The sequence below is a fragment of the Panthera tigris genome, chromosome A1, assembly GCF_018350195.1.
Source record: "Panthera tigris isolate Pti1 chromosome A1, P.tigris_Pti1_mat1.1, whole genome shotgun sequence".
Taxonomy (NCBI): domain Eukaryota; kingdom Metazoa; phylum Chordata; class Mammalia; order Carnivora; family Felidae; genus Panthera; species Panthera tigris.
In genome coordinates this window covers 229,259,392-229,284,831 of record NC_056660.1, presented here as the reverse complement: position 1 = coordinate 229,284,831, position 25,440 = coordinate 229,259,392, and the positions used below count along the sequence as shown (strand labels likewise).

General features: G+C 41.5%; 1 protein-coding gene across 4 annotated transcripts in view; it reads right to left on the bottom strand.

Moving 5' to 3' along the window:
* The window catches only part of CTNND2 (catenin delta 2), a 931,760-nt gene that overhangs the window by 332,227 nt on the left and 574,093 nt on the right, over positions 1 to 25,440 (bottom strand). For all 4 annotated transcript variants that reach the window (XM_042997513.1, XM_042997503.1, XM_042997520.1 and 1 more), the window contains one exon: positions 22,690 to 22,945. In XM_042997513.1, the coding sequence (XP_042853447.1) occupies positions 22,690 to 22,945 (256 nt within the window). The remainder of the gene's footprint in view (positions 1 to 22,689; positions 22,946 to 25,440) is intronic.

Below are 25,440 nucleotides of genomic sequence, written 5' to 3'. Positions count from 1 at the left end.
AACGTTTTCAATATTTTATGCAACTGCTCAACGATATGTACTTTGAGTGGCCTCTTGAATGTATTTACTATGTGAGCTCTTTTCATTTTGACAGCTATAGGATAAAAAGGTATTTTATGATAAGCAGGAGACTTAAAAGTGTGTATGGTAAAAAAAAAAACCCCACAAAATTTATATTCCAAGTCAAAATAAATTTCTATCAAAGTATGAGTGTTCTTCTTTGGCGGGTAGTAAAGCATATGTATGTACTTTTTTAAGTGAGTTAAATACTTTCAAACAGGTTCAATTGTGTACCTACTCTGAGTAGGGAGATACCTGCATTAAGAAAAGGCTACAGAGTATCCTGCTGAAATACTTGCAGTTAGAAATTAAAGGAAAAAAGTTACACAGTCTTCATGCGTCAACAATTTGTGTCCCTGGTGTAGTTAACTTCACGGATATGTGAGACACCGTTTTAGCACGTGTGATTTATTTCTGATTTCTTTTTTCACACACTCTCTTAAATTCAAAGCATCGAGAAAGTCAATAAGTCATATGAACCATGAAGACAAAGTAGTAAGACAGGCAACAGATGACTGTGCCATCAGAAAGAAGCAGGCAACAGGTAGCTCACTATGCTTACCCCTTCTGCCACGTGGCACCATTCTGAAAGCTATTTTTTTCTAACACTGTATTTCTTTTGAAAGAGAGAGAGCAGAGGTGCAGGGAGCTGGGAAGGGGCAGAGGAGAGAGGAGAGAGAGAATCTGTGCTGTCAGTGCAGAGCCCGACTTGGGGCTCCATCTCACAAACCGTGACATCCTGACGTGAGCCAAAATCAAGAGGTGGATGCTCAACCAGCTGAGCCACCCAGGCACCCCCTGAAAGGATTTAGACTGAATCTGCCCTCCCTGCGTTTGAACTTACTCTACAGAAAGAAAACATCCTGGCAACTTACTAACAGCCACCAATAAGGCTCATGGTTGACACCTTCATATCATGTGTTTCATCCAAATACTTCATGCTGTATGTTTACTTTTTCCTTATCTTTAAGATAGTTTTAAAAGATGTTAGATAATAAAGAAAATTCTCTTTAGATTCAAATATTTTAAAACAACCACTCAGTGTCTCTTCTGTACTAGAGATAACTGTTTCACAAAGGTCTCTCTTGTCAGCTCCGATGCGAAGGATGTGATTTTTTAAGGTCCTCTCAAACTTTCCATGCCTGGAAAACCACGGTGAGTTTCAAGAAGAGAATCGGAGTTTCTGTGCACTGTTCTATTGTTAAAAGTATAAACGTTGTCAATTAGAAGGTTAATGAAAGTGATGTAAAAAAAGATGCTATAAAGTCACCTGTACGATTAGTAAATGGACTCAGACAGTGGCAGGAAATAGGTTCTTAGAGGAGACAGTGGTAGTTTAATAGAGTCTTGAACACCTAAACTAGGTAATCACTAGTTTCATGCCTTCTTTATCCTAACATAAAAAACTTTTTCAAGGGCTTTTTTGGAAAGAAATGTATGGCATCTTTATGAATACCCCTTAATGTTTGAATCAAATAGCTTCATTAAAAACCTAAATTACATTAGTTTGTCATCACTCAATCTCAGTAAAAATACGATGGTTTTTATTGGTCCCTATTTTTAATGTGCTGGCCAACATTCTTAAAATATGTTCCTGATTTTTTGTCCCTAAAAGATAAATCTCAAGCATGTTGGTCTCTCATCTCTGGAATCAAACTATCGAACTGTGTGTGTGTGTGTGTGTGTGTGTGTGTGTGTGTGTGTGTGTCTAAAAACAGCATTTGCCAAGTCTCTACTCAACTGGAACACCTTTCACACTTCTTCAAGATTTCTCAAATTCTGTAGGCCCTGGGTTTTTCTCTTTCCTTTGCCTTCCTTCCATTAGACACATTGCAGATGTAGGCAGACCCTCCAGGGGGAGCACAGAGAGAGGCAAACGAGATTATACTTGAAATTGGAAGGATGATTTGAATCTTCCAGAAGTAAAAAAAGGAAGGAACATTTTGGCTGAGAGAAGAGCATGTAGAAAAGCCACTCTATAAAGGGCACATGACATCTCACATGATGGCACTACATTGGTCCGCATGGCAGACAGGATACAGGAGCAGGGTGGGGGACAGGGTTAGACACTTGGTGTGCATAGTTTTATTTTGGAGTGGGGATTAATTCTGTAAGTGACAGAGCACGAGCAGAAGCTACCAAGAAGGGGAATGCCATGGTCAAGTTAATTTTGAAGATGGTGTTTTTGGCAGCAGGGGGGAAGACGCCTCAAACTGAGTGAGATGGGTTGAGTGGGACCAGGTAAATGATGACAAGGGTCTACTTTAAGGGAAAGGCAGTGGGGGTGGACCAGGAATTCTAAGATATTTCAGAGATAAAACTGATGGCCAACATGGTCATTTGTGAGGAGGATGCGGCGGAAGACGACACCGAGGTTTTTAAGCTTAGGAATTGGAAGGCTACCTAGGGTGCAGACTCAAGGAAGCAGAACAGATTTAGCATCTTTAGAGATAAAATAAGATGCTTTCAAGGTGCCTGCAACAATTATCCAATAAGTGCAAACATGGCCATCAGGAGAGGAGTCTGGCATTGGGGATATAAGCTGGCAGATGGGCCACGGGCAGGTAAGCACATGGCAACACAGAATCCTGACTAGCAAGAAACAAGATCCTCACCAAGGATGGGGTTCTAAGGAAGGAATGGGAACCACCCCAGCAGAGTGAGCACCTTGTCTTAGGAGTGTTGAGCTGTGGTGTTGTGTTTTCAAGGTGTGGCTAAGGCCCAGGGAAGCATGCCATCATCTGGTTATTAGAAGTAGGGGATAAGATGGGAATTAGCAATGCAGAAAAGGCCAGGTCCTAGGTGACAGGTGGGCCAGCAGGATGCCGGGTCCTTGGAAAGTGAGCAGTGTTGTCTTAGTCATTTTCTGACTTTGGTCTAGATTGACTACAGCACTGGTAGAAAACTAAACCTTCTTGGTATGGGCCCCTGGGGCTCTGGACAAGCCCAGGGGACTCTTTTTGTATGCTGATGTGCTGAATACAAGAGTGATCCAAGAGAACAATAAAGACTAATGCCTGACCCATTTTATAGGTAACCTTCCCCATTAGGCTGAAATCCTACAGGGTAACACTAACAAGCTCACATATACTAATATGTGCAGGTAATACTACCTGCTCGAGGCAGAACTTTGCCAAGTCACAGCCTGCTTGTCATTCTCTACCACTTGAAACTGAGTAGGGAAAACTTTGAAGGGCATATATTAAATATATATATATTAAAAAGTCATCACGTGCTCTGTTCTGTTGCTGAAACTTACCAAAGAGACTTTTCCCATCAATTGCAATGAAAGCGTTTTCTCTATTGGCATTAACGATCTAGGAAGTATTTGAGGATATTTCCCTATGCTTCTCTTTTTTCGCATAATGATGAGAAAACTCAAATGGAGCCTATCCTAACAGGGCTGGGGGCACATCAGGTTACTGGCAGGGGAGAATTCTGGCTTTCTTGAAAAGATGAAATGCCCTCGGCTTCTCAGCCTGACGGCAGTCTGTCACTGCTGTGCCCGCAGAGAGGGTAACAGGACAGGCACAGTATAGTTGGTCCATTGTTTAAAAAGAACTCCAGACACCCTCATTTGCTGTGTATTAACTGAAAGAAACCATTTGTTTTGAGGCTAAAATAAGTTTGCTTCTGAAATTTGCTAAGAAACGGGTGCTGATTTCTCAGAAAACTCAAGGCCAACTTTAATTTTTCCAGCTTTCAACCTAACACATGATCCTTTTTTTCTAAGGAGTGAAAGCCTTAAATGGAAATCAAAGTCTGAAGCACAAGAACTAACCCCCTTTGCCTGAACTGGTGTTTAACAAGAGCCGCCACTATGCATTTCCTTTCTTCTGACAAACTGGTTCAAAGGTCAAGCCTAATGGAAGTCTTCAGAAGTTTTATTTTCCTTTGCAGGCTTAATGAAAGCCTCAGAGTCTGACCCAATAAAATTTAGATTGTGAAGTAGCCTCAGTTGTTGAATGAGCCTCTGTGGTTTTTCCCTTTAAAGTAACCATCTATCAGAGATTAAAAGACGGTGCCTTGAGATTTCATTGAAACAACACATAAACACATCCACACTACACATACATCCTGGCATGCTTTATTTCCTCTGACCATAGAGATCTATTAATTGTTTCTTTTGTTTGGAGTTATTTTGGCTGTTGGTCGTACACAAACTGTTCAAAACCTAGGATTATTAATGCATATAAAATGTGACAGACTGTTATTAAACATAAAATGCAATTTTATTGGAAACACATCCCTTAATGAAATGGATGTGGAGTTTTAAAAACTAGTTTATGAATCCACAAATGAGTATTTGTTTTATGTTTGTTTGTTTATTTATTTATTTATTTTAGAGAAAGAGAGAGCATGAGCAGGGAGGGGCAGAGAGAGAGAGAGAGAGAGAGAGAGAGAGAGAGAATCACAAGCAGGCTCTGTGCTGTCAGCACCGAGTCCGACGAGCACTGGGGCTCGAACTCATGAACCTTGACATCATGACCTGAGCCTAAACCAGGTGTCAGACGCTCAACCAACTGAGCCACCCAGGTACCCCAAGAAATGAATATTTTTTGCTAGAACGAGACCGGTCAGTACCAATCTTTCTATTTTTGGCTTTTAGAGATACAAGTATGGAGAAACTTTGTTCATGTAAATAAGCAGCAAGGCTCTGAATGAGTGGGGGGCTGGCCTTTATTTGTAAAGAAGGTGATGAGAAACCATGAGAGGGAGGGTGGAAAGGAGAATGGGTGAAGAGCAGATAGGTGTTGGCAAAGGTGAGCGTCTTGAAATGGGTTGGAATGCTCAGTGACCCTCACCCCAAGGACAGTCCACCTCAGCTCAAAAGCCAGGGACCCAGACTTTGGGGAAACAACTCCCATTCCAAAGCTCAGAAAGCATCATGACAAGAGAGAAGAAACTACTACTGCCTTCCAGGTGAGTCTCCCTTTCTCCTCCATCCCAAGGGCTCCAATTTGCTGTGTGGCCCCACTCTCCGGACCCCCACGCTCTCTCACAGCTTAGCCCCAGATTCTCCATTGGGGGTGCGACCTCTGCATAAGAAATACGAAGGCCTTTTCTTAATGAGACATAATGAAAGTGGTTGGACAACACGGAGCTTCAGATCAGGGCTCCTGAAACATTACTGTGACGTGCGTCACTGAGGCATCTTGTTAACGTGAAGATTCTGGCCAAAAGGTCTGGGGTTCTGCATTTCTAAGAGCTGCACACCGCAATGTGATACCGAGGGGCAGGCGCTTTGGCTGAAGAGAATGGTCTTACGTCAGTCCCCACGCTGGAGAGGTGTGCAGCACCCAGTGGACTGAGGGTGTGCCCACTGGGTTTGTAAGGAGCACTCACAAGGCACCATCCGGGCTGTTACTGGCTCACGACAGAGCATGAAGGGACTATGTCCTTGTTGAGGGGTCACAGGCTAGAGAAAGGGATGATGCTATCTACTGAAGTTAGGGAGACTAGATGTGGCTGAGTAGTGCGTTAGATCAAATGGAGGCCACGGGCAAAGACAGGGGAAAGAATAAATCTCCAAGCAAGTCTGAGTAATTTTGGCACGATCCATTCAGAAGACCTCAGCTAGCTGAGACAGGCTCAGTAGGAGAAAAAAGAGACATGGGGGTGTGGCTACGGTTCGTGAAGGAGAAGGAATGTTGGTTACCCTTGAAAGACAAACTGAGATTTTCGTTTTTAGCATTTTAGAGGGAACGGCATCATCTCATAAACTCCAATACTCAGATAATAAACAACGAAAAAACTGTCTCTCTAAGACGAGCAGGTGAAAACAATCCATGAGACAATGTGATGTAAGAGTCATGTCACATCTCGTACTTTGGATGTGGTGGTTACATGAATAAAGTCAGTCTATATATTTTGACAGAAAGCCTCATCAAGACACATTATGTGAATAAAAGAAAGTTGCAGAATAACACAGGTGTAATGCAATTACTGTAAAAATAAAAAATAAAGGGAACTGATACTGTGGGGGAACTGTAAGAAGAAAATGGTATCTTCATAAATCTATACTGCAACATTTTGAAAAGCGAGTTTACATTTTCCTGATCACATTATCAACTGTAGACCTAAATTCAGACTTTTGATTAGATAAAGCCTGCTAAGCCTGCAAAAGTCAAATGATCCTAGTGCCTTATTATGCCACCAATGCCACAAGATAATAAAAAGCACATTTGCAAGGTCAAATATGATTGGCATATTAATTCACAGCTTGGTTTCTAACTTCCGCAATAAACTGGATGCGGTATTTGTGAGAAGTTTCTCACTACATATTAGTGATGCAGACCTTAACGTGCACAGAAATCATCTTGGTGCCTTATTAAAATGCAGAGTCCCCTTCAGTACATGCACTTCTAACCATCACCCATGTCCTGGAACACACTTTGGACAGCAAGGCTCTAGAGAAGGTGCTAGAAAGTTTAAGTTCTGGTTATTCTAGTGTTTGTAATGTTTTAAATACGAAGATATATTTTAATATAAAATTCCAAATGGGGTAGACTGAACATTTCAATGATTTGAAAACTGAAGGCATGAAACAGAAAAGACAGTGATTCTTAATTTGTAGCAATGACTCCCATTTCCACAAGCGGGTATGTCCAATTTATCAAAGCACTAGTGATTTATTACATTACGAGGATTTATTCATACTTTTCATGATTTATGTGTAAAACTAGTAAAACTACTCTTTTGAATCCCATTCTCTATAACCTACACAAACCTTTTCAAATTTACAGAAGATAAATACACATTTGTTGACTTTCAAGTTACACTTTAAACACTATACAAGGGGCACCTGGGTGGCTCAGTCGGTTAAGCATCCGACTTCAGCTCAGGTCACGATCTCGCGGTCCGTGAGTTCGAGCCCCGCGTCGGGCTCTGGGCTGATGGCTCGGAGCCTGGAGCCTGCTTCCGATTCTGTGTCTCCCTCTCTCTCTGCCCCTCCCCCGTTATACTCTGTATCTCTCTGTCCCAAAAATAAATAAACGTTAAAAAAAATTAAAAAAAATAAACACTATACAAAATTCGTCTTCATTAAAGGTACACCTCTATGGGGAAAATGATTGGCCAGCTGGACTTTGGGCCCAGAGCAGCTATCACACCCCCTAGGCCCTCCTTTGAGGACATACATGTGTAGATGATTGTAGAATCCCACCACAGCTAATGCCACTGGAATTCCCACTGACCCACAGGCAGCCCTGCCTAGAAGGGCGACGTCATCTGCCGCTGAGCTCTGTCCAGCAAGTTTTATCTTGAACACTCACTTGTGGCTCCAAACACAGCTTTTTGCATTAGTCCACTTGGACTGTCCTAACAGAATTTATCTTCTCCAGTTCTGGATAAGGTGTCAGCAGGTTTCGTTTCTCCCAAGGCTTCCCTCGTCTTGGCTTGCAGACGGCTACCTTCTCACTCTGTCCTCACATGGTCCTTTCTCTTATAAGGACACCAGTCTTACTGGATTAGGGCCCTACCATGATGGCCTCGTTTTAACTTAACCACCTCTTTAATATGCCTCTCTCTCCAGTATGGTTATATTCAGAGATACTGCGGGGTTGGGATTTCAACATTTGAATTTCGGGGGACACCCACTTCAGCCCCAAACAACTTTCTTGAGCAAGTTTGAATTCAAGGCACTGCACCGTGACATACAATTGGAGACAGATGCAGACAGAAGACAGGCAGAAGCCGGGCCATTAGCAGCCCTGGCAGTCAGTGCTAAGAGACAAGAAGGAGAAGAGAAAAGAGGTCGGGGGGAAGCGGGGACAGGGAAGAAAAGACCCCACACCGCAAAGCTCTGCACGAGGGCCCAGCAGACTTCTCAGCGCCCTGTTCAGAGTTCCTGCCATGGCCCCAAAGCAGCTTCTGTATCCATGGCCGTGATCTGTTTTTCAATGAGACCTGCCTGGCTGGGGCTGCTGAAACAGCTTCCTGTCTCTTCCATACCCCTCTGGAAACTTACAACAAGCTCCTATTGACTGAGATAACCAGGAGTGCATTTTTATTCGTTGCAATTTGTAAGTTCTCATCGCAGGGAAGGAGCTAATGTTGCATATTACATACAAGCGCTTCAGGAGACAGTATGGGCTTGAATGATAGGAACGTTCCACACTGATGTACGTAAGGGTCCTGTTATATGTTGCAAGCTTTGCCTTTTTTTATTAAAGCAACAGCATGGGATCATCAAACAGGAAATCCTCTCCTTTCTAATGGACAAAAGTGAAAATTTATAGTCATTAAGGGTTGGCAGTTACACAGAGCAGGTCCAGCCGGGGTGTGTGTGTGTGTGTGTGTGTGTGTGTGTGTGTGCGCGCGTGTGGTTGCGTGTGTATGTACCAACACTGCTCAGCAGACACGCCCTGCGTTTGTGTTCCTGATGGTCACTTCTACAATATTAACAATATCGCCTGTTCCTTTCAAACTGATTTATAGCAAATTTCAATCTGTTAATGTTTTAGTAACCTTCAAAACAAAGCACAGCAAACACATTGTAAGGCCCCCTGCAGAAACATTTCAGTTTATCTAAAAGAGCCCATGTTTTATATTTCCTCTTTAATGTCAGAAGCACTTTTATTGCAGTGTAGATGTTAATTGCCACTTATCTTAATGAGTTCTTTTCTAATATAAAATAGCCTGGCTTGAAATATAGCAGACTTCTTTGTCAAGGAGAGATAGGGACAGGAATACTATTGGTTCCTGGGAGAAACGGGATGCTTTTTCCCTGCCTGTTTTCTTTATGTTGGTTGAAAGCTTTCTGATTTAGGGCCTTTGAGGTAGGAGTTACTGCCTTCATTTCCAGTGCGAGGGGAAATTAACCCCAGTACGAGTCATGAAATAGAACCTGGGCTCTGAAAGCAAAAAGCACAAGTAGAATGCCTGAGTTATTACACTAGAATTATGTGGTAGCTCATATAATCCGTTTCTAAAGGCAATTTTTAATAAAAATGTAGCAGATAGTTTTCACTTAAATTTGATTTAGTTTTAAGCTTATATGATTTTAAACGAGATAATTCTTACTTATTTCCTAGTTAATATTCCCGTATCATCTCCTATCCAAAAGTTTCCAGTATCCAGAATGGCTGGCTGTTGGTACTCAATGAGTATTTGTTGAATGGAAAAATAAATAAACTATTTAAAACTGATCACCATAAGGCACTATTTCTCAACTAATATGAACAATTTTTTTTTTTCTGTAGAATAATATTGTGTCAGCTCATTGAAAAAGTTACTTCACATTCATTATTTTAACTAGTCTTATAGCTCGTATATTAGGTAATATATTACTTATTTTTATTTAATCATAAGAAAATGTGGGCAAGAGGTTAAATACCTTACTTAGGTAACATATTTGGCAAGCGATAAATGGGACAGGATGCTGTGTGTGCATCTCCCTTAAAAATGGGCTTGAGAGCCCATAAAGCAGCAGAAGGCACTGTTTTGGAAGCAATCATGGAGACTTTTTTTTTTAATGTTAACTTATTTCTTTTGAGAGAGAGTATGCGGTTGGAGGATATTACAGAATAAAAGACTGGGCACCTTCTGGCGGCACCCCAATGTAACCAGCATATGAATTCCAAAACTGTGGGGAATTTACTGTCCCAGGTTTCAGAGTCTGCAGGAAACACCTGGGGTCTCACTGCGGCCTCCTTCAGTATAGAGCGGCTGACGGTGGGCGGGGTCCCTCGCTTTAGGGGCTTCTCTGCAAATGGTCCAGATATCAAACAGAGTTTTCTTGGTGTAGTGGGTTCATCTCTGAAGAGGACCCCACAACTTATGGCCCATGGGCCACGTTTTGGTATGAAATTCTAAGTGAGGATACACGTTTCATCTCACTCAATGAGAGGCATTTTAGCACATAAAACATTCTGTATGGCAAGAGGCTTTCCTTCTAAATTTCCCACTCCATATCTTTCTCCTCCTCCTTCCCTTCCTGTTCTTCCTCCTCCTTTTCCTCCTACTCTTCGTAATACAATGATTTGGACTCTAGACCACGCGTGGTTCAGCAGTCCAGTTAAGACAGCTGAATGTGGTTTTCAGTAGATGAAAGAATTTAGGTTACTGGATTTGTCAAACCGTAATTTATCATGGCAATGGAAATTTCAGTTCAAAATGTACAGTATTTCTTACTATCAAATGCTAATTTTATCTCCATAGATGTCAGTGCCTCCAAATTAATGAGCGCTATTAGCTGCAAAATACCTCAAGAAGCAACAAAAATTAATTCCCATTAGTTACAAACTGACAGGCAACTACCACCTTCCTTGTAGGACAATGAAAGTTTTGAAAGCTCCCCTTTTGGCCTCAACCAAATGTTTAAAGTCAGATGGTGAAGAAAGGCGACTTACGACATCGTGAGAAATATTAAAGCTGGTTTGTACATGAAATCACAAAGGAGATTTCAGATTTTGATTGCAGGGGAATCTACACAGAAGGCTCTGAGGATTAGTTAATTGAGATATGCTTATAATGCAATAGGCCTTGAATAGTTCCACAGTAGAAGTCGAAGATAAAGAAGGGAAGTTCTTTTAAATTAAGAACTAGTCAAGTTCTCTGAGAAGGATAGCGTACTTTAAAATGGCACGTAATTGCAAAAGGTTGAGCGGAACCATGTGGATGCCTATTAAATGCGTCGACAAACAACCAGAATGTGTTTTTCAATGTTCTGATAGCTACTGTGAAGGATCCATATTTCTGCAGGGGAAACAAATCTTGAGTTTCTCCGGTTTTGTGAATTTCTATTTTTCATTTTTAACACTCTATCAACATTGATTTAAAGAACGGATTATTTTTAGAATGAGTTAAAAAAAAGTGGAAAAGCAAAATAAAAGCAAAGCATGGTGTGAGAGAGCAGGCCGGCAGATAAGTAGACAAGGAGGAACATCAGTACCTTGTTATTGTGTCTTTTTGTCACGTGAATAATATTGTGCTGTTGTAAGTTTTGCAAAGTCGTATCTCCAGATAAATGTGTGCAGAGCCAATAAACAGATAACTTGTGTAAAAATCTACACATGTATACAGACACATACACACATAAACTATGTCTGTTTGTATCTATCTATATATATATATATATATACACACAATCTATGTATGCAAAGACACATAATCTATGCAGCACACACACACGTATGCATGTATACTCCCATATAGGTATGTGTATGTGTACCTGGGATTGTCAAGATCCCCCTGGAAAATGACAGTCCCTGAGGAATGACTGACCAACGTAGCTAATTCTGTCACCCTGAGTTTTCTTGGGTTCTCTTTCCTGGTGAGGGCTCCCCACCCACAGGAACTGACAACGGTGGGGGAGATGTTGTCAGCACTTTTATAAGCTCATTCAATAATGGACCCAAACAACATTCCTTTGATTCCCTTTGAAGCACAAAATCGTCCTCTGATTCCTTCAAACTCCCTCCAAGAACCCTAAACAGTATCAAGTGGGAAGTAAACAGGGAGTATTTGGACATGAAATAAAGGCAGTGCACCCAAATGGAGCATTTGGGTCTTGGAGCTTCCTGTGGATCTACAGGTCTCAAATTCTCCATGAGATTTCAGGGAAAGGGGGCCCCTTACTTTCGGTTCTCAACTTGTTTCCAAGGGGCACCATTTTTTAAAAAAAAAATTAATGTTTATTTTTGAGAGTGAGACAGAGTGCGAGCGGGGGAGGGACAGAGAGAGAGGGGGAGACACAGAATCCGAAGCGAGCTCCAGGCTCTGAGCTGTCGGCACAGAGCCCGACACGGGGCTCGAACCCACGAACTGCGAGATCATGACCTGAGCAGAAGTCAGACCCTTAACCAACTGAGCCACCCAGGCGCCCCCAAGGGGCATCATGTTTAATATTTACATCCCTTCTGTGCTCTGAAATAGTCTGATAAGTTCTTTCACACTAAAGATGAAGAGATGGACTTCCTCCGTCTCGTTTGCAGCTTCCTGTCTCAGAGCTCTGTTTATCCTCAGTGATGGGTACAAGGCATGACTTCACCTGCAAGATCCTATTCTTTTCAGTATGAAAACATCTAAATCCAACAGGTAAGACACACATCACACACATGAATCTGATTATCAGTGAAAAAACAGAGAATAACTGAGAAGCAGGAAGGAACGTAAGTTACTAGTTAAAGTAACACATTCAAAGCGTAAGAGTAACCCTGAAAAATAATTGTTTGTTTTACTTAGGAAGTCAATATGCCATTCCTTCGAACCACCAATTACTTTTATTTTTATTATGAGTTATCATTGTACTTACCATTGTTGGGGGCCCTAAATTAAGACTGAAATGCTTGATACTCCACAGAGTTTTGACTTCTAGGGATCCAAGTTACCCTGATGCTGGAAGGTGTCACTGGAGTTAGTCTCTCCCATTATTTGGGAAAGATTTCATGATAATTTAATTACTGAATAGAACCTCTCAGTTGTTTTGAATTGGGGGAAGGACAAAAATCTCGATTTCTGGGACACAGAGTGCAGCTGGCTTTAGGCAGAAGGTTAAAGGAAAGTTCCGGGAAGAGTGTATACACTCAATTTACACTGTTAAATCATTAGACATACAACTAGAGTGACCGAAGACGAATGTTCTTGGCCGCATAATGGAACCAAACCAAAGACCATCACAGCCAGCTCTGGAGAGACTGGGCAGGGGACAGGAAACTTTACAGACAAGAGGGCGTGCGTCGGCTCTACCTGACCTGGATTTGGCTTTTTGACCTAAATGAGGTGGAAAAGTCCAGAATGCGTGTAGCCCGCTCGAGACAGATGGGTTCCTCAGACTCATCCACACACCTGGAGGCCTGGCTAGTCTGTGGGGCCTGCAAGGCGTGAGCTCTTGGAGCGGGTGTGGACTGCACGCTCCCCTTCGAACTTGGGGCAGCGTCTGGTTTAGTCAGAGCACGTGGACTGAAGGCAAAGAAGAGGTCGGTTCTCAAGAGAAAAGTCTGTTTGCCAGGAAAGCACAACAGGGAGACTTCCAGCACAAGTGACGGAGTGGCCGTTAACCATGAGCTCATTAGTACCCTGCGCGCAGTTGCTTGTCAGTCGTGACTCCGTTTCGTGGCTCTTTACCGTGGAATGTCGTGGCGCTCCCTGGCCTGAGTCTGCTTTGGTATCAATGAGGTGGGGGTGTCGTTTTAGAAATGAGTTGCTGTTTTAAAAGTGCACTTGTTTACTCTTTACGAGTGATTTTTAAGACAGGAGGCAAAACGAGTATCCTTGGCTGTGGGAAAAATCAATACTGGCACAGACAAGTACTGTGTGAGAACACTGCTTTCCTTTAAACCGATAAAAGGAATTCCGGAAAGGAGGCTTTTGTAAAACAAACCAAAAAAAAAAAAAATCCTTTTGCAGTGAAGTCTTCCCTTCCATCTTGCACTTCTGTTTCTCCTGCCACGAGGGCTGGGCTCTCAATTACCCCACCTCCTTGCACTGGGCTCCCCAGATCCCCTCCCACGCTGGCCTCCCAGCTCCTGGGCTCTCTGTCCTTCCAACTAGACAGCTCTGGCCTCTCTGCCTTCAGCCATGTTTCCCATGGCTCTGACTCCATCCCAGGGGGTGTCTTGATGGCGGGGGGAGGGGGGTGTAGGGGGTAAGGGACGGGTGGCTGCAGTCCCAGGGGGTGGGACAGCAGTCCTGACACAGCCTATGATGGGCCTTTCCCCGTGCAAGGAAATATCCCAAAGATGTCGGAGTCTTAACAACTCTCATCTCACAACTTTATGAGGAAGATGATGATACATCACTGTTTCGCGTACACGGACGCTAAGGGCAGAGCGTCACTTACAGGATCGCGATTGGCTGCGAATCCCTTTCCCCAGGTGACCCCCTCCACTCTCCCGTTTGAGGTGAGTCTACACTGCAGGGCTGTGCAAGATCATCCGTCGGGCTGAGAGGGGAGAACCCTGGAATTTCTACTCGATTATTTAATGAAACGAAATAAAGGAATGAATAACTATCATATTTACTCTATGGATTGGTCCGCTCACTGGTTCTCCCAGTCAGATGATGGTGCATCTTCGTTGGAAGCTACCCATGGCAGGGCTGACTATGACCCCCCCTGCTTCTTCCAGCACGTCCCCCACGGCCCCTTGTTGCTGTCGGTGGGTGTTAGCCCATGTGAAGTTCTAGATCTTATCTAGCTTGAAACCAACCTTCACAATATGAGCAAGGCAGCACTAATCATTCAAGCATGCCCAAAGGCCAAGAAAAGAGCTGAGTTCACCCATCTCTCTCCAGCCGGAGCAAAGACCACCAGCCATGTGAACCAGTAACAACAGAGATACTGTGCTCAGACCTTACATGTTCAACCATGTCACTCTTCCTGAAGAAATGTCTTCATAATTAAAAATACAAAGCGATCTAAAAACTTTCAATTTTGTTGTTTTATCTTTAACATACCCTATCTCAAGTCCTACCTTTGGTGTACAACTATTTTATTTTTTATTTAAATTTTAAAAAAATGTTTATTTATTTATTTTGGGGGGTGGGAAGGGGCAGAGAGAGGGAGACAGAGGCTCCAAAGCAGGCTCTGTGCTGTCAGCAGAGAGCCCGATGCAGGACTTGAACCCATGAACCGCGAGACCATGACCTGAGCTTCAGTCAGACGTTTAACCCACTGGGCCACCCAGGAGCCCTGTGTACAACTATTTCATAGTGCAAATAGTGTAAATAGTGTAAATGTACACTAAAGCTTGTGTGGTTGGCTGAAGAGTGTCCTCCCAGAGTTCACATCCATTCGGAAGCTCAGAACGTGACTTTATCTGAGAACAGGGTTTGGCAGATGTAATTAAGGTGAGGCCACACTGGGTTCGCGCGGACCCTAAATACAACGACTGGTGCGTCCTTATAGGAGGAGAGGGGGCAGGGAGAGAGAGAAGCTCGTAAGTGAAGCCTGGGGTAGAGGCAGGAGGGATGCTGCCACAATCCACGGAACAGCCGGGCCCACAAGAAGCTGGATCCTCCCCTGGAGCCTGAGAGGGAACGTGGCCCTGCACCAACCCCTTGATTTTGGACTTCTGGCCTCCAGAACTGTGACAGAGTGAATCCTGTTGGTGTAAGCTACTCAGTTTGTGGTACGGTGTTATGGCAGCCACGGGACAGTAATACATTATATCTATACTTCATAAGAAACAGATCCTCACATGGGGTATAAGCTAACATTCCCTTCTGTATTACTAAAGTAACACATTTAGAGCATAAGAAGAACACTGAAAATACAGTGAAAACACTGCAAAAATCACTCAGTTGCTCTTCTCTGCTTCTCTGATCATGTCTGTCTTGTTCACACAGGGCCCCGCAGTCACTTTCTCTCTCACATAACTTTGAAAGCTCCTTGAAAAATGAATCTGTTTTCACGCTGTCATCACACCCACAGAGCTCACCCTAGAATATTCCACCGGAAAGCCACATAGAACACAGGTGCCTTCAGACGGACCTGGAGGGAGGAGCCCAAAGACTGGGGAATACACGCAAGGCTCTGCCTTTGGGCCAGCTCTGGCCACTCCTGATAAAATCTCACTGAGGACATGCATGTGTGTCTTTCATGTTTCCAAGGAACACGGAGCAGTGTGTTCAGCAATTATGCTGGACGACAAAACTGGGATCCGGAGATTTCTGAAGCATTGGATACTGGAATGACTGCGAACAAGAAGTGAACTTGAAGCCCCTCACTTATGTTAAAGAGAAAATTAAAAATTCAAGGTAAGAATCATTAATTTATAGCCTTACAGAAGTCACATGTGGAAAGACTGCATTTTATTTGATTGTAACATTAATATTGGGATCAATATTCATAGTAGTTATGAACACGAGATAAGAATTTGGACAGGTATGGATCCAGTTTCTAGCGCTCCAGGCCTCAGTTTACCCATACGTAAAATGGGCACTACGAAGAGTTGTGCCATAGGGATTTAGGGGAGGATTAAATTAAATAATGCATATTTAAAAAGTTTCATGCTGTCGTATGATCAATCAGTCTTCAGCAAAGCAGGAAAGAAAAGGCAACAGGAAGAAGTTTCTTCGACAAATGGTGCTGGGAAAACTGGACAGCTACATGCAAAAGAAAGAAATTGGGCCACTTTCTTACACCAGACACAAAAATCAATGCAAAATGGACGAAAGGTCTAAATTTGAGACCTGAAACCATAAAAATCCTAGAAGAGAATAAAAGCAGTAACTTCTATGACATCAGCCATGACAACTTCTTTCTAGGTATGTCTCCTGAGGCACGGGAAACAAAAGCAAAAGTAAACTATTGGGACTACATCAAAATAAAAAGCTTCTGCACAGTGAAGGAAATAATCAGCGAAAATAAAAGGCAACCTACTGCATTAGAGAAGATATTTGCAAACGGCATATCTGATAAAGGGTTAGTACCCGAAATCTATAAAGAACTTATAAAACTCAACTCCCTAAAACCGAATAATCCAATTATAAAATGGGCGGAAGACATGAACAGACGTTTCTCCAAAGAAGACATCCAGATGGCCAAAAGACACGTGAAAAGATGTTCAACATCACTCACCATCAGGGAAAGACAAATGAAAACCATAAGATACCACCTCACATCTGTCAGAATGGCTAAAATTAACAACTCAGGAAATGACAGGTGTCGGCAAGGATGTGGAGAAAGGGAAACCATCTTGCATTGTTGGTGGGAATGCAAACTGGTGCAGCCACTCCGGAAAACAGTACGGCAGTTCCTAAAAAGTTAAAAATAGAACTACCCTATGATCCAGTAATCACACTCCTAGGTATTTATCTAAAGAATACAAAAATACTAATTCAAAGGGATACATGCACCCCGATGTTTATTGCAGCATTATCTACGATAGCCAAATTATGGAAATAGCCCAAGTGTCCATCGATTAATGACTGGATAAAGAAGATGTGGTACATATATACAACGGAATATTACTCAGCCATGAAAAAGAATGAAATTTTTGCCTTTAGTGGTGACACGGATAGAGCTAGAGAGCGTTATGCTAAGTGAATAAGTCAGGGAAAGACAAATACCCTGTTAGTTCACTCATGTGTGGAACTTAAGGAACAAACCAAATGAGCAAAGGGCAAAAAGAGAGAGAGAGAGAAAGACAAACCAAGAAACAGACTCTTAACTATAGAGAACAAAGTGTTGGCTCCCAGTGGGGAGGGGGTCAGGGGATGGGTGAAATGGGTGATGGGGACGAAGGAGGGCACTTGCTGTGATGAGCACTGGGCAACGTACGTAAGTGCTGAATCACTATATCGACACCTGAAACTAATTCTACAGTCTACATGTTAACTGTACTGAAATTCAAATGAAAGCTTGAACAAGTAAATGGAAATAAGATAAAAATAAAATAAAAATCCCAAAAAAGTTTACCGCCGAGTACAAAATATATTACTTCAATTCATCTTTTAAATTACCATCGTTATCATCATCACTGTCACAAACATTCTCATCTTACTCGCAAGAAAACCTACTGTGACCCCAGGTTGCCCGAAGGTAACGCTCGCTCCCTTCCCGCGCTTCTGGTGACGCAGGAGACGACCGGGAAGGACACTGCAGGGCTCCCAGAGGAGGGCTGGGAAACCACGGCTCAGGGAAGGGACGCAGCCAGCACAGAGACAGGAGCCCCGCGCACTGGGGAGGTGGTGTAACTGTCTTCGAGGGCTGGCCTTGGGAGGGAGGGTAGGCATGATCTCATGTGATTTCAAAGGTCAGGAACAAGGTCAGGGGATGAACTTACAAGAGGTGCAGGTTTTGTAGCACTATAAATTAGTTTATAGGCTTGAATTACTCGAAGAATTAATAAAATGCTTTCAGGAGATGGTGAGTGGCCCGTGGCCTAGAGGCATTCAAGTAGAGACTGAACGCCAACTGTTAGGCTTGCTTTTAGCCTAACTGAATAAGTGACTTCCAAATGCTCTTCACACTCGGATGGTCTGTAAATTGTGAACGCTGTATTTTGCCGCAGTTAAATAAATGATTATTGAGCATCTGAAGTGAAAACCAAGCTCCCCAGAGATCCCCCCATCTAAGAGAACAGGACAATGAAGAATACCATGTAACTGTGTTCACTATAAACACTTCAGCCATGTCACGTAAGTTACATAATAGTGTCTTAAACGTTACTAAAGAATTGAAAATTATTTTTCAAATCTTCACCTTTTAAAAAGCATTGTTGTAGTATATTTTGATTCCTGAGTATTCACTCATTCACTGTATGCCGTACGTGTGGTTTTGTAGTGGGCAATGAAGAAACAGCCTTTGGAAAACATTCTTAACCTAGGTTTACCTACTGATAAGATGTTTACAAGCAGCATTACTAAATAATATTTGCTAATACAACATCCAATAGTAAAATAACTTTAATCGATTCCTAAAATAGTTAAAACATAGTAGAAATCACTAGGCAATTCCTTAGGATTCCTTAGAAAAATGAATATCTTTTTATTATTGTTCAAATATTGTGTTCAAATATTCTATGGAATAGAAGTCTCATAGAACCAACTAGAAGGCAGGTGCAAATCTGGGCCCAAAGTCAGCATTAAAGATGTGCCATTGTATTTGTTTCTGTTATGTTGAGTAACAAAAAGAAGACAGCGTTTAAGTTTAAACCAGGTTTATAATAAGTGAGATTCTTTTTTTTTTAACGTTTATTTATTTTTGAGACAGAGAGAGACAGAGGCATGAATGGGGGAGGGTCAGAGAGAGGGAGACACAGAATCTGAAACAGGCTCCAGGCTCTGAGCTATCAGCACAGAGCCCGACGCGGGGCTTGAACTCACAGACCGCGAGATCATGACCTGAGCTGAAGTCGGCCGCTTAACCGACTGAGCCACCCAGGCGCCCCTAAGTGAGATTCTTTTAACACGTTTGAAAAATTGCTGGAGATTGTGCACATCACGAATTACAACATCTTGAAAAGGGATTCATCAACAAGATTAAAAGATGTTATTCCTACTACAACCTACACGCTAAGTTATGACAGGAAATGGCTAAGCCATAAGTTTCCTTTTATGGATAAGAACATTTATAGTAAATTTAGTACACACAGGTACGCCAGTCTTACGTTATGTTGTTCTGGTTATTTCATCAACCAGATTTTTAAAATAAGGATGCTATGACTTATCACTCCCAACATCACTAAAACCTCTTTCATATTACTTGATGTTAAGATTTATATTTGACCTATGTGTTTGAAAACAACAGTGTATAAAATTCAGAATTTGGAGGGCACTGAAAATATATTAGCCATGTTAACAATCCTTAAGAGATTCACACATGCAATTAAAAAATAAAAACTTCTTGGAAAACAAAAACACGTGGATGTAAATTTTCTCAGGGGTTGCTGACTCTAAAAAGGAAAATTAGATTTTATCATCTCTCTGTATAAAAAAGGTTTCTGTGCATTCTTTGTTGGAGTACATCACGGGGGCAGTCAAAAGTAAAAAGACCAAAGTTTTGCCTCCATATACGACGGAGCCAGCATGTGAGAAAAATGCAAGCCTTCAAAACCAATTTTTTGCATGCTGTGGTTCAGAGGAATTAAGAGCTGAATCTTTGGTTTCAAGTCTAATGACTGAATTGGAGCTATCTTGATTTCAAATTCTTATTTTAAGGTACACTATTTTCTGGAAAGCTTCTCACTGAATAATCCTGAAACTCAGGAGCACATGGGTGGCTTAGTCCGTTAAGCGTCTGACCCTTGATTTTGGCTCAAGTCATGATCTCATTGGTTTGTGGAATAGAGCCCCACATAGGGCTCTGCTCTGACAGCATAGAACCAGCTTGGGGTCCTCTCTCTCTCTCTCTCTCTCTCTCTCTCTCTGACCCTCCCCTACTTGCTCTTTCTCAGAAAATAAATAAATAAATAATACTAAAACTCTTCCACAGAAAAATACCCTGGTCTGCAGTAAGATACATAAGGCAGGTATTAGAAAAGAAAAGAAAGCCAAAAAAATAAAAAAATAAAACAAAGACCACACATCCAGTTAGCAATCAGCAGAGCAAGGAGACCGATCTCAGTAATTTCTATCATTTCTTTCATCATTCCAAACTCCTACACCCAAGCACCAGGTACTACCATTCAATCACCCTCTGAAAATAATCATAAGAGACGGGAGTATATTCTTTCCTTTTCCTTTTTTTATGAAAAAATTAAGATGTTCATGCCAACACGTGCTTCCGAGTCCTAAAAGTATGGATTTTTCTAGCCCATGTACCCACCTGCCAGCAATGTGATCTGCAATGTCATTTAACACTCTAATTCTCCATTTATTCAAGGCACTAAACCTATCAGTTTCCTTCCACAAAGGAGAATTACATCAAAGATGTAAGTAAAAGTGCTTTGAGAATTGTAACGTGCTATAAACATGTTGGGAACAGCAGAGGCTTACATGGTCTGGTATTTTAATGATAAATAAAATGTTAAAGAAATTCTCTTTAAAAATGTATGTATAAAAGCTTCAAAAAAGTCTAAGGACCGAAAAGCTTTAAATCATGGGTCACAGTGCCAAAATAAACAATTCTGAACCCTGGAAGTTAAACCTATTGGTTCGAGTAAAATCCACCTGGTAACAATCAAAATTTATTATTCAAAGGAAGATGCAAAAATCTCATCATAGGAGAATCATTGTAATTTGGACTTGAATTTTAGATTTGAGATGTCTGTCAGTTAAATCTGAACACTGTGACATGTTCCTTTTTTTAAAGAAAACTCTACAAGAAAGGCATTACTGTATTGTAAGCTCTATCCATTTTTGGATGATGCCAGATTATTAGCTCCTTTTGTATTTAACTAAGCCATGACAATCTAATTCTGGTTCTAGATATGGTTCTGTTTTGTTGTATATCCGAGCTGAGGATGGTGGAATGCTTTTTTTTTTTTTTTTTTTTTTTTCAGATTGAACACATAGTGAAGGGCTAACGACTGGCATTCTTGAAAGTAACGGCGAATTTGTAATTCATATGACACAATGGCTTACACATAAATTTTACACATACACAAAATTAATAGCCAATACTGTCTTATTTATGATTAACACTTCTTATTGGTATTTCCCTTTTTTGGTTTACAGTGGGCATGCAGTAAATATTGGTGACACAATCCATAACTTAAAAAGGTAAGAGAGCCATGGCAATACACTGAAAGAAGAAAAAAAAGGTCGTAAAAATGACAGTAATAAAAAATAGAAAGGATACACCATTTAATAAAATCAAATACATTTAATATACAGCATAAAATAAAGAGGCTAGGCTGTGGCTAGAGAAACAAGCACATTTGGTTTCTTGCTAAGCCAACTTTTCCTAATATGAAAATTTAAAACCTTTCCACTGGAGATAAAATGTTTACCCTCATTTAAATATATGGTGCTAAATAAACCAATGCCAATTCGATGATGTATTTTTCTATTTACCGTTTCCTAAGAGTTTACTACTCTTCTATTTCTGTATGCTTTCAGTAGCACGTCAAGAACAAATACTTAAGAGAGTGCTGAGGTGTTATCTGAAGAACATTTTACCCACGCCAGCGAAAGTACTTAAGGACTTGGGGCAGATTTCAGGACCTTTGAAACTGAAGATCTGGATAAGTAGACACTGTACAATGTAATGTAAGCATACTTCTTATTTCTAGTAGTTAACAGTGAGCACTTATTACAATTTATTTTTATCATGGAGCCTCCATCAAATATAATATTCAACATGGACCCTCAAAGCCAGTCTGAATTGGGCGAAAGGAGCTGTCTCAAAAAATACTATGAAATGGTCCCATTATTCCTTTTATGTTTGTAGAAGCGATTTCTTTTCCACAAAAGAATCTATGGAACTCCTCAATACAGTACATATGCACTTGTGTGCTCTATCAGAGAAAATTCCTTGAGACGAATTTTAAGTACACTTACCAGAGCCAAGTGATATGCCCTGCTATAAAGAAATACCAGAAATCTGACATATCTATAGTATTCACAGATGCAGATATATATTTATGGGACTCTATCAGCATAAATCAAATGGCTATGAATAAAACATCACTAAACCAATTCTAAACTTCAGAAGTAGAGCACCACTAAATATCTCACCACTGCTGGAAAAAAGGAAGCAAAAAAGAAACACCACTCAGTAATAAGAATTTCTTTGATATCACACCCAAGTTTTTATCGACGCCCAAACAATGCCAACCTAATGTTTATTTTTGGACACAGAAAAATAAAGGTAATTGGATTTTCTAAATTTTCAATTCTGGGTATAACCCGGAAGGCATGAATACAGAAACATGGCTACGCAGTGACCAAACACGGTTCCACTGAGACAAGAAGGCGCTTAGACCGGGATACCTGAAGTCGAACCACTGAATCCCCAACTCCTCAATTTCTGTTGCACGAAAGAGAGCTGTTTCGTATCTTATTGGAGAGGTTATTATTTGCTGTTGAACCACAAAAGATACTAGACAGAGACACATGATCAATACCCGTATTCCAAATCAAACGCAAGATTCTAAAACCCAGCCCCAAGCCAACCCGTTCATACTCAGCCAGGAACACGAACGCGATGGTGGGACATGCATGGAACGATGTCTTAAGGACGCCTGCTTGGAAAACCTCTTTAGACATCGCGGTCGGGAAAAGAAAAGGATTTGTACCCACCTGGGATCTTTCTGAATGCTATCGATGGATGGGGACCTGGCCAAGGTGCCTTCGGGCGGGAGGGCGGGGCCGGATTTGCTGTACGGAGACTCCACAGAGGGACAGTACTGCAGCTGTCGGTAGGGGTCTGCGTAATTGGAGGCTGGGCCCGCGGCGTAGCTGGCCCTCTGGAAGGTGGCCGCGGCGGCGTTCTGCGGGCCATGCTGGCTGCCTGTGCGCTGCAAGGGGACGGAGTCGACACCGGGGGAAGATGGGGCTAGGACAGGAAAGTAGGGACAAAGTAAAAAATTGAGGACCTGCTCACAGAAACGGTTAACCAGGTCTAAGGCAGGGGGTGGGGGGAAATTACACACATAAGAAAAAAAAAAAGGGGGGGGTTTGGAAGAATAAAAAAAATAATCTGTCATATTTGAACCAATACATTCAATGTTATCCACTAAAATGATCATTAGCATGCTATCTCCGAAATAAACCTTTCGGCGATGGGGGTGGGTGGGAAATGCATCAGTTGTGTGTTGATGGCTTCCCAATCCCCAAGAGAAGTTTTGTTCATCTCAAAGGAAAATAAAGTCTGTGCAGAACCCAAACCCAGAGGCTGCATAGGGACCATTTATAAGGCATCATGGATGAGTAGTTCTTTATTGTTCAAGTTGAGAAAATTCAGAAGTGTTCAGGTGATGTCACATTAATTTTATTAAGAGTATAAGGCAAACTTAGTAATGTCGCGAATTTTCCTGAATAAAAGAAAGAAACTGCGGGCCTGGGGGTGGGGAGGTAGGGTGGGGCAGGGCTCCTATTTCCACAATTAGTCCTAGAGCAGTAAACACAGGACTGCTCTAGCTCCTGGAAAGCAATTCCCCAAAGATTTCCATATGCCTCTTCTTCAACTAAAGCTGTCACAGTAGCAAGTAAATTCGGGGAAGGGTAGGCAGGTGGGAGGAGGGGCCCAACTGCAACCCAGACAAAATAACGAGCCGACCTGGCTTCTCCAGAAGCACGTGCATCTTTTCGAAACGTCTACATTGTTCCGGGAAGAGTCTCCACCAGTTATTAATGTCAGTTTGACTAGTCCCAAACTGAATTTCAATTATGCTTCCTTCGTGGATTCTTGTCAGTCCATTGCATGGCATTGTTTTTATCTGGTCCTCAAAAATATTTGACGTCTAAGGTTTAATGACCAAATACAATGCAAACAGCATCTTTCATGTTAACAGAATGGGACCAGTCATTAACTGTTGCAACAGTTGTTAGCCATGATCAGCCGTAGACAGTACAATTTCTTTACTGGCATTGCAGATCAGAAGATATCCAAAAAACAGCCAGTGTCTGGATACAACCATTTGTATCCAGGAGTATCCAGGCTCTAAGGAGTAGGATTTCAATTATAAACGATACCCCTCAACTCTGACTACTGAGTGCTTATTAGTGGGTGACAGAGAGTTTATTTTGTCCTCTTTCGCATTACAGGATATATGCCAAATCAAACACCCAAAAAATTATGTCACATTGAGCAAACAATTATGAAAAGAAGTTAAGGAAATTGTGCCAAATGACAAAAAAGTTATAAAGTGAACTGGAGAAAAACACTCTAATGCTGAGAACTGAGTTTTAATGAAGAGTTCAGGGCTTCTCAGGGCACCTGGGTGGCTCAGTCAGTTAAGCATCCTACTTCAGCTCAGGTCATGATCTCACAGTTCCTGGGTTTGAGTCTCGCATTAGGTTTGTGCTGACAACATGGAGTGTGCTTGGAATTCTCTCTCCCTCTCTCTCCTCCCCCCTCCCCATTTGTGCTCTCTTTCTCAAAGTAAATAAATAATCTTAAAGAAGAAACATTAAAAAAGAGTTCAGGGCTTCTCATTTCCAATGAATTATAATATTTCATCTTACAATAATCAAAATTAGGAGAACAGCCACTGAGGCATGGTGAAAAGTAGAAACACATTTAAGAAAAACTTCCTAAACAAAAAAATGTGTGTATACTCTGAGGAGCGGTCTTTGCAATGATGAAGACCGTCCTGATGGCTTGTTTCAAAATGACCAGTTTAGACTAATGAACATTAAGTTCAGAACCAGGAAATCTGTCTTATGTCTTTACGCAATTTCTGGAAGAGTTCTATTTTCTCGCAAACTTACAAACATGTGTAGTTAGAATTCATGTTTTAATAACGTATGAACAATGTGTTTTATATCACGATGGCAGGGGTTTAAGATTTAGGCCAGGCCTAACCTTGCTTTTAGAAGAACAGATGCATAGAGGCAAACAAAATTTCATTTTCTAGAAGAGTTGTGACAGGACAGCCAGCAAATCCAGGGCCAAAGCAGAAAACTAAATACACCTGACATTTTTCAGATAAATTCATTTTTTCCCCCTTCAGGAAAGTAGTATCTACATTCAAGCTTGCTGAAAATGGTTACTAATAGCAGAAAATATATCCTTTTCTATTCCAAAGTGTTAATAACTAATGGAGTAAGTACAATGATTAACAAGAAAGAAGGACAACATGGCACAGATCAGGAAATCATACAGAAATCTAAAAAAACAAAAACAAAAACATACTTGTTAAAAAAGCAGTAACAGTAAGGTGAGCGACCTAACCATGCCAAAAACTCTCCAGGGACTTTAAATTGAAAGACAATATCATGAGAGGGTTTTTTTTAAAAACAAAACAAAACAAAACAAAACAAAACAAAAAAAAACACTTGCAGCAGCAAAGACTGTAAGGACACTGGCTTCAAAGGTGAAAACAGGGT